Source organism: Andrena cerasifolii, chromosome 7 (assembly GCF_050908995.1).
Source record: "Andrena cerasifolii isolate SP2316 chromosome 7, iyAndCera1_principal, whole genome shotgun sequence".
Classification (NCBI taxonomy): domain Eukaryota; kingdom Metazoa; phylum Arthropoda; class Insecta; order Hymenoptera; family Andrenidae; genus Andrena; species Andrena cerasifolii.
The window spans coordinates 13,078,802-13,087,826 of NC_135124.1; the positions used below are offsets into that span (position 1 = coordinate 13,078,802).

The 9,025-nt window shown below is 47.3% G+C and overlaps 2 protein-coding genes across 48 annotated transcripts in view; both read left to right on the forward strand.

Moving 5' to 3' along the window:
- Positions 1–6,085, forward strand: part of Dscam1 (Down syndrome cell adhesion molecule 1) — a 59,684-nt gene extending 53,599 nt beyond the window's left edge. For 44 of the 47 annotated variants that reach the window (XM_076816418.1, XM_076816423.1, XM_076816415.1 and 41 more), the window contains 5 exons: positions 255–392; positions 1,078–1,268; positions 1,360–1,717; positions 2,074–2,131; positions 3,264–6,085. In XM_076816418.1, coding sequence (XP_076672533.1) covers positions 255–392; positions 1,078–1,268; positions 1,360–1,717; positions 2,074–2,131; positions 3,264–3,348 — 830 coding nt within the window. In that variant the 3' untranslated portion in view covers positions 3,349–6,085. The remainder of the gene's footprint in view (positions 1–254; positions 393–1,077; positions 1,269–1,359; positions 1,718–2,073; positions 2,132–3,263) is intronic. The other 3 variants (XM_076816407.1, XM_076816409.1, XM_076816398.1) reach the window with 2 other exon arrangements.
- Positions 6,086–7,044: 959 nt separating this feature from the next.
- On the forward strand, positions 7,045–8,201 carry LOC143371239 (dosage compensation protein dpy-30). The gene is made up of 3 exons (XM_076816202.1): positions 7,045–7,126; positions 7,244–7,320; positions 7,751–8,201. The coding sequence occupies exons 1-3, from the start codon at positions 7,111–7,113 to the stop codon at positions 7,991–7,993; spliced, it is 336 nt and encodes a 111-aa protein (XP_076672317.1). The 5' UTR covers positions 7,045–7,110; the 3' UTR covers positions 7,994–8,201.
- The last annotated feature ends 824 nt before the right edge of the window (positions 8,202–9,025 follow it).

The following is a 9,025-nucleotide window of genomic DNA, read 5'->3' on the forward strand; positions in this document are numbered from 1 at the left end:
TAAGCGATTTTAAAAATTGTAAACTTTCCTTCGTCCGCCACTGTATGTCCTGCGGGAACAGAACACTCTTCTCCCTTATTTGCGCTTATTATCGGAGTGCGGCGCGTACCAAGTGCGTGGATCGCGTGTTAATTATTCGTACATCCCCGGCATCCCAGCCAATGATACATATCACCCGAAATGGCAGCGAGCCAATATCGAATCCTTGGTAAGCGTCAGCCAGTCGTACCACCTTTGTAGTATATGTTCGATAGGTGGGACAGGTTCGATAAGGAGCCACTCGACGTGGGATCCCAGGCGGCATATGTACGAGGAATTGAATCATTGCCCGCCGAACCGAAGATGTCCACCGCCTCCACGTATGGGCAGTGCCGAGGCTCTATCCCACAGAGGTTGGTAACAATAGTTAAAGACCCGAAAGAAGCGCTCTTTCTCCTCCGTGTGGCCGCGCCGTGACGAGCCTTCCGGCTGGTTGCAGCCGGTCCTCGTAAGTCCTACTCGTTCCACGGCTCTCGTCGTGCTGGCGACCATTCACCTCATTAATGTTGCACGCCCACGCATGCTTTGCGCTCGTACCCTTTTCTTTCGCAAACAGATAAACACGTTGCACTCATGGAAAACACCTCTCTCGATTCGTTTGAATTTTCACGGCGAGGCAGGGCCAGCCGTCCACTCGGCTCTCGACAATTTCGAGGCGCAGGTAGATTTCAATTATTTCGTCGCATTGAAAATGATGCATCGCGTGTATTACACGGGTGAGACAATTGGTGGACGTGACTGGGCCTTGCGACCCGCGCAAACGTGAGACTAACATTTACAAGCATGACATTTTCCTGCGACCGTTACTCGTTTAGCAAGGTGAGAAGAAGAGGAAGACTTATGAATGTGATACGTAGGTACCCGATTTCTGTGATAACAGTGCATGCGCACCACTACCTGCAGAAGATTGGCTCCTGTCTCAGAAGGGAGAGGGGACTGTAATGTCTTGGACGCATCGAGATAATCTTGTACCATGAATAGATTAGTTCGACTAGGTCTATAATGGCGGAGTCTACCCTCGGTGATCTTTTCTTTCAGGCATGGAGGATGAGATCTGCCCGTACGCCACCTTCCACCTTCTTGGATTCCGCGAGGAAATGGACCCCAGCAAGGCTATGCAGTTCCAGACCTTCCCTCACCCTGGAAACGGACACTCTGGCACCATGGGACCACCCGTCGGCCACCCTACCAATGCTTCCGCTCATAGCCGCTCTGGATCTCAATCTATGGTACCAGAATCCGTTCCATCTAACGACTAATCGGAGCAGAGAGTCGAACGAGAACCCAGCTTTCATAGTTTCGATTCGTTCCTCTTTCTAGCCACGTCAAAACGGTCGCTACTCCCGAGTACCATCCCAAGGAGGCGGCAGCGGAACCCACAACGTTTTCTCCCCCGAATACGACGACCCAGCAAACTGCGCCCCGGAAGAGGATCAATATGGCTCGCAATACGGACAATACGGCGCTCCCTACGATCATTACGGATCTCGTGGCTCTGTCGGCCGTCGCAGCGTAGGATCGGCTCGCAACATCCCCGTCTCTGGATCACCCGAACCACCCCCACCTCCACCAAGGAACCACGACCAGAACAATTCCAGCTTCAACGACAGCAAGGAGAGCAACGAGATCAGCGAGGCAGAGTGCGATCGCGACCAACTTGTGAACCGCAACTACGGCGGTCAGTACAAAGAACCGCGATCGAGTGGGGGACCTAAGGGTCGAATCACGAGGCGACTCGAGGAACGCGGCGACTCGAATCGGTAGGCAATGTTTCATCTTGCCGCCGTTTCGAATTGGCTCGTCCTGATCCGGTCCGTCTAGTGTACTCGCCCTTGATCCACTCCTGTTGTTCGTTCCTCTATGCAGTAGGCGATATAGGCATGCAGAGCGAGTCACATCGTACAAGAATGAACTCGGGACTCGCTCCGGAGTCTGTGTATCTAATCGTTATAGCTTACTCCACGAATTGCATGCTACGTGTCGTCGTAGTAGTTTACCGTTGTGTCAATCGTGCCGTGTGTTTTTCTATTTCAGTGAATGCTCGCGGCAAGGACGGCATGACCACCGAGGAGATGCGTAAACTCATAGAGAGGTCAGTAGAGATCGAGTGAGTTTGGTTAACGGTGAACGATCCATAACGTGTCACCGTTCCTGCCGCTGTGTCTCGAGCGATTTCTTTGCCTCGAGAACTGTCATTGACATTCTCGAAAGCGAATTGGCCGACCCTCGAATTACAATTACTAGCCCCCTCTGCCGCTCTCGCAGTTTTGAGTAAACGTCGTACTCGACGCTTGGTACTCTTTGCTAGACCTGCTCTCTACAGTGCACAATGCATTTCCATTGTCCCCAATTGGCATCCTCGGATCACGGTTCGATACGACTCGTATTGGGCATTTGAAAACGATAGTGGTGATCGAGTGCACGGTGGTTCCGCTAAGAACTTTCAACAATTCTTTCGACAATCTGCCTAACGTTTATTATCTCTGACTTTTCTCTTGTTTCATGACTCTTTACGCAGGAAGCCGTAAGTCTGTTAGACAATAATCTGTAATTAAAACGCAGGGCGCATTCCCGTAACAACAGTTCGCGTTAGAGATGATTTTTGGAAAGTTGCTTTAGAAGTTGCGTTCAATCTGTTTTTAGTTAGTCTGTTTTGTGGCCACGAGAAGCTAGGTCGGTGAATGCTTGGACAGCGACGCTTCCGTACCAACGACAATCAGATCTCTACCTGGGTCGATAGCCGCTTGCTAAGCCGAGACATGTGTTTTGTTGCATGCGATTCTTTGGTGGCAAGTGCCGTGTGTGATATCCGTAGTTGTCACTAATTCTTCCCTAGATGACGTCAGAAGGGCTCGAACGATACCGAGTCCGTTACCGCTACAGCTGTCGCTCCTGCCATTGCTACAGATCCTGCTGCCATTGCCGCCGATGCTACTAACCTTGAATACATTAAACCGCCGTCGCTACCGATTACATTTCTCTGGTCATACTCATTGATGCAACGACTCGTCTCATTAACATTGCCGCCGGTCGCAGCTAGTGCATGCTTCGCTGTGCCACGTGCAGAGATTACTTTAGTTACTGTCCTTTAGACGCCTAGCAGCTATTCGTCCAAGCGAAAATGCCAGAGCGTCTGCACGTGGATAGTGTTAGAGTACCGCTGACGTCGACGGGGATCGCACGGTGCCGTGCCAACCGGTAAAAATCCCAACTTCCTGTTACAGAAACGAAGCTCCCGGCCGGCAAACCGGCGGCGGCCACAGCGGTCACGGGGGACTCCTCACACCCTACGATACTGTGGCAGTGTAACCTGTAAATCGTCTTACGTGGTCTTCCGTAACTCTCCCCGTCGCCAACGGCCGAAGAAACGAGAGAGACGGAACGAGTGCGCACGCTAACTCTTCCCCCGGTGCTGTCGTCGGTCCAATTTTGCAACGATCTATCCATAATAAATTGCCATCGTCGCGAGTAGATATACTTGTAGATTCGGCCCATCGCGCATAGAATGCTCTGCTCGTTCGGGAACTCGTCTAAGATCAATATCACGAACGGCCACGATATCTGCCTCTCGAAGGGACCGTCCTCTTCGTCCTCGACCATATCATTTTCTCATCACCACCTCAAACTTTTGGCCTTTCTTCTCTCCATCGTTCGTTTGCTCTTGCTCAATCGCTGTGTCGTCGACAAGGCCAGATTACGAAACTGCCAAATTCATTGACTGCCGAACAGGACGAAGGGGGAGAACTTTTGCTCGCGAGGCAAGGATATAGCGCCGGCCGTGTGTAATTGGCGAACGTCGGATGTCGATTGCGAACGAGGGTGGCATTCGGTATTGCGAACAGACCCGGCTTGTTCGTGGACGTTGATAGTGTTGATACGCGCGACGTGTGCTCTCGGCGACGGTGAATTTCACGGGGGGATATTCGCGAGATGTCCTAGGTTACGCGATCGTCGCTACCAAGCGCGACGAGTCACGGGAAGTACACACGAGATACGTTAGTTACTCGCTTTTTTAAGTCATGGTTGTGCCACACTGCCTCTCCCCGCAGGCATATGATATTATACATACATACATACGTATATATTAATGATATTATACATATATATACGATTTATAATTTCGTAACGAAGGTTGTGTCCCCCTAATTGGTGATCGACGATCTTGAGTCTCGACGTCGCGGAGAGCAAAAGTCTTAGGAGCACCGGTTCCGTCGACAGCGCGTCATTGTTGTCGTCGTCGTAGCTGTAGTCGGACAACATAGGTCGCATCGATGCCGTGGTGGCGTTTATCGAAAAAAAACCTCCTGCAATTTCTTCTGCCGCGCGGGAGTCGAACGAATTACTTAATTCGCGAAACTCCGGTCGACTGTCCGTAGGAAGAAGCGCGGCACGCCATGCAGCACACATCCGAGAACACGATCCAACGAAATTCTAATTGCTGACCGCACCGCGTCACGCGATCCAAGCGAAAGAAAGCACATACACACCACGCTCGCTGCCGATTTTTAATCGTCCTATATGATAATATTTAGTCCGCTGTACACACACATATATCCCGCAAGCTAATCTCGATCAATTATATGACGTACGTGAATTTAACTGATAACGCGACGATGATATTATTATATAACGTGTAAGCAATTCGAGCAAGTACCGATTTAATCGTAAGTAGGACTTAAGTCGGACGGATGGTCGCGAGGCGCGCCGTTTCTCTTTCGTTGAATGGTGACGCGTCGAGTCTTGGGCAAAATATCAAGCAAACAGAACCCGGGAGCCTTGCAATAGTAAACCACTCATCTCAGAAAGAGGAAGATAAAAAAATACACGAAAAACAAAAGAAAAGAAAGGATCGCATCATTGGAATATTCGATCGTCCTTGCTCGATACGACGCCAGGACGCGGTCACGGCGCGTATCTCATAGCTCGTTTTTATTACAACACTATTTAGATATATACAAATATATAAATATATATATGTATACATTGACGTTCATATGCATACGTTGTAAGTAGGTATGTCTAGATGTCGCATTTATTTGCCGAGGCGATTCACGAGTGGTACACCAGTCGGTCAGTTCACGATCGAAGGATGCCCCGTCGTGGACGACGGGGCAATGCCGGGGTACTTTGACCGTGAACACCGTTTCTCATTTGCCCCTTCCGATCGTCGAGAATTTCCTACCCTCTGATCGGTAACGCTGGCTACGACTCGACTCGCCGACGCATTTTTACTCATCGATGTGATTTTAAAGGCTGCGCAAAGGTCTCGTGTCCCGTGTATGTGTTACGATCGCGCTCTACCACATTTAAATGTAGCCATATCCAAGTCACCCTTTTACGATGTATATCACGTTTTAATCACGCAACGCTCGCGGGGCTTTTCGCTTTTCAAGCTTTTGGAATTTAACGCGATGAGAGGGAAGTCGAAAGGATATTTAACTTATTCGATATTAACCGTGCGATCGACCTCGCGTCGATATTAAAATAAGGCAAATGATGGCAAAAAAGAGAAAAAAGGAACGTGATGTTCGCATAGCTTTCGTCTTATTACCGATTCGAGGAATCATTCGTTCGTCGTTATGGTTTGTGTGATCGATCTGCGATCGTTTTCCTTCGCAAGGTTCAATGTTACTTTTGAGGATGCTGTGAAAAATGAACGGTCGGCGCCGCCGTCCGCGTTATATATTATAACAGGCAGTATGGTTTTATCCATTGGAAATATCGGATGTTCGTTTCGTGCGACAGCGGGGCGGTTCTTCGAGCTTCACCTTCGGCGGGGCGCGTATCGTTTTCTCATTCGGTTGCAGGCTCGGGACGTTTCGTGATTTGTACCGTTGTGTTTGCGCTCTGTGCTCGCCTTTAAATTGGCCGTAACTTTGCATTTCTCGTACAACGATACTCGTAGTTCTCCGCGCTCGTAGGGACTCGAGGATCCGCTCGCAAGTACACCGTTTCCTCAGTACCACTATTTTATGTTTTTGTACCAAAGTCGTAGCGTCTAACTTTACGTTAAATAAATAAAACCAAAAAAAGAAAAAACAACAAACCCAATTGCCTACAAGTGATTTCGAACGCCAACCTTCGCGCTCGGGTTAAGGGGTTATACCTAGTCAGGCGGCCGAAAAGAGGCGAATATTTGTGAATTTTTTTTTAAGAAGCGGAAGCGTATATTTTTACAAAACTTTTTGCGCCTAAAGGAGCAACATTTAAAGAACATTTGGTAATTTTTTCGTAGAAAAATATTTAAGTTTATAGTAAATCAACAGCCCACATCCAAGAAGCCTTTTTAAAAATTTGCTTTTGCGGTGAGCACTGCCATTCGGAATCAGATTATCTAACATCAAAATACAAAAAAGATTTCGTTAATATATTAATGCATCCTCAAATTGACGGAGGGATTTTTCCGAAATATTAATTTAAAACAAAACGACGGCTATTTAAAGTTGAAATCCAGATTTTTCTCGAGTGATTTTTGCACGAAAAAATCAGGATTTCAACTTTAAATAGCCGCCATTTTTTTAAAATTAATATTTCGGAAAAATCCCTCCGTCAATCTGAGGATGCATTAATATATTAACGAAATCTTTTTTGTATTTTGATTTTAGATAATCTGGTTCCGAATGGCAGTGCTCACCACAAACCCAAATTTTTAAAAATGCTTCTTGGATGTGAATTGTTACTTTATTATAAACGTAAATATTTTTCCACGAAAAAATTACCAAATGTTCTTTAAATGTTGCACTTTTAAGCGCAAATAGTTTTGTAAAAATATACGCATCCGCTTCTTCAAAAAAATAGCACAAACATTCGCCTCTTTTCGGCCGCCTGACTAGGTATAACCCCTTAAATAAAAGATAAAAACGATTGCCTGGGCGTAGTCAGTATCACTCAAGAATCCCTAAATGTTCAATCCATGATACTACAATAGCAACGCGTCACCCGCTCGCTGCTTCAAGTGTTTTATAGAGCTTTCGTAACGATAGCAGGACGAGTTCCAAATGCGTGGTAACATTTGAACGGTGCTCGTGCAGTGATAAGTCGTAGTAGTTGGTAGCATCATTTGTTCGCACGATGGCGTCTGGCGGTGGTACGTATCCGTTTATTTTGCTTTTTATCGTTTAATAGGTAACGCTCGTCCGTACGTTTCGGGCGAGAACACGTTACAATAACGATGTTGATTAATCTGTTGCTCTCATAACGACAGAGAACACAACGGAGGAGAGAACCGAGTCAACGACGCCGGCACAACCCCTCACCAATGTCGTGAGCGAAACAGCGCACGTAAGTCGAATAACCTACAAATCTAGGCGTACCCTTCTACACCTGTAAGTCCTTCTAAATTACCCATACAACTGACATTTCCAAAACTACCGGCACTAATCGCTCTATTTCGTCACGCGTGTCTACCCCTACGCATTGGAATTCAAACCAACACAATTGCCTGAAACAATCTCGATATTTCCCGCCAATCTAATTGACAGCTGTTGTACCAAAATCTGAATACGTAATTCGCGTGATTGCGCTAATATAGAACGCCTATGCCCAAGTTGTCGTAGTCCCCAAATGTGGCTCGGGTCTTGAGTACGCTTCTGGTTTTGTAACCGTACCATTCACGCGAGGATTGTGTACATTGGCGAGGAGTTGTGTGTACGCTTGCGAAAGCAACACTTTCCAGTAATTAATCCTGCGACTCACCCTTTCGTTGTTGCAGAGGATACTAGCAATGAACAAGGATTCCGATCTGACGGGTGTGCCACCAAAGAAGTCCCGCGTCGAGGTGCAATCTCTTCCAACGAGGCAGTACTTGGATCAGACGGTAGTGCCAATACTGCTGCAAGCGCTGTCCAGCTTAGCTAAGGAACGTCCCGCTGATCCGATTAGCTTCCTTGCCGGATACTTGCTAAGGAATAAGAGCCAATACGACAATGGTGAATCTCCGCCAACTAGTCAATGAACTGCCTATGCTTTTATAAATATGTGGTGAAAATCGAGAGATCGTTTGTAAACATTTAATGACAATTTCTTCGGAGCGTATGCAAGTCGGGCGAGGTGTACACGTGTAATTTCAAATTAAATAGAAATGTATTAGCTTTTTATCGTACGATAGTCTACTCGGTAGGTCCAGCAGCCAACTTGAAACAAATGCATTAAGTTTTTCTAAATGTTCCGAGTGGTGTCTTTTTCTACGGTTACCCAGTGACTGTTCGCCAAGTTTCGCCCCCTCCACCCTTGTGTTACGAATATTTAAACCGTTTAGAGGTTAACTTCGTCGTCGAAATACAGAAGCTCTGCGGTAATTGATACCTGATAAACAGTCTGTGCCGAGCGACGGACACATCAGCATAAATTATTCCCGTGGAACGGGAATCGACTGTCCGTGTATCCCAATCACGGAAAGCGAGAAGGGATCGTTATCGGCGGCTCAATAAATTGTAATGAATCCTCCGTGTTCCCGTCGATTTTAATTGGGACGGCGATTTAATTGGATGCAATTAAATGTAATCGTTCAATGAATCCGCGTGAAATTTATTTCGCGGCCCGATAAGACCCGGTAATTTGCACAAAACACGCACGTAAACTGAATTCACGGTTCGAAGCGGGACAGACGACGCCAAGCTTTTAGCGTCCAAGTTTTCCCGCCATTCGTGGGTTTGGCGCGTAACCATGGCAACCAGGCTCGATTAAGTTGTTTGTCTGACGAGTCGGTGTGTCGAGTAAATGGTTTTCCCGCGTAGTGAGTTCGTCTCGTTCGCGAAGAAATTTAATCCGTGCAAATCCAAGTATTGCGGCAACGTGCAAAAAAGACGTAGACAGTGGTGGAGATACCGAGGTAATTTCGTCGAGAACAATTCGCGCGGCGATATCATCGTACCGAGCCCAATTAACGAGCTGAAGTCCCATCCAGGCTCCTCGTACATCACCTCGGTTCCTTGATACCATGGGCGGATCAAGAGGGGAGCGATAGCGACGATATTATGACAGTGTG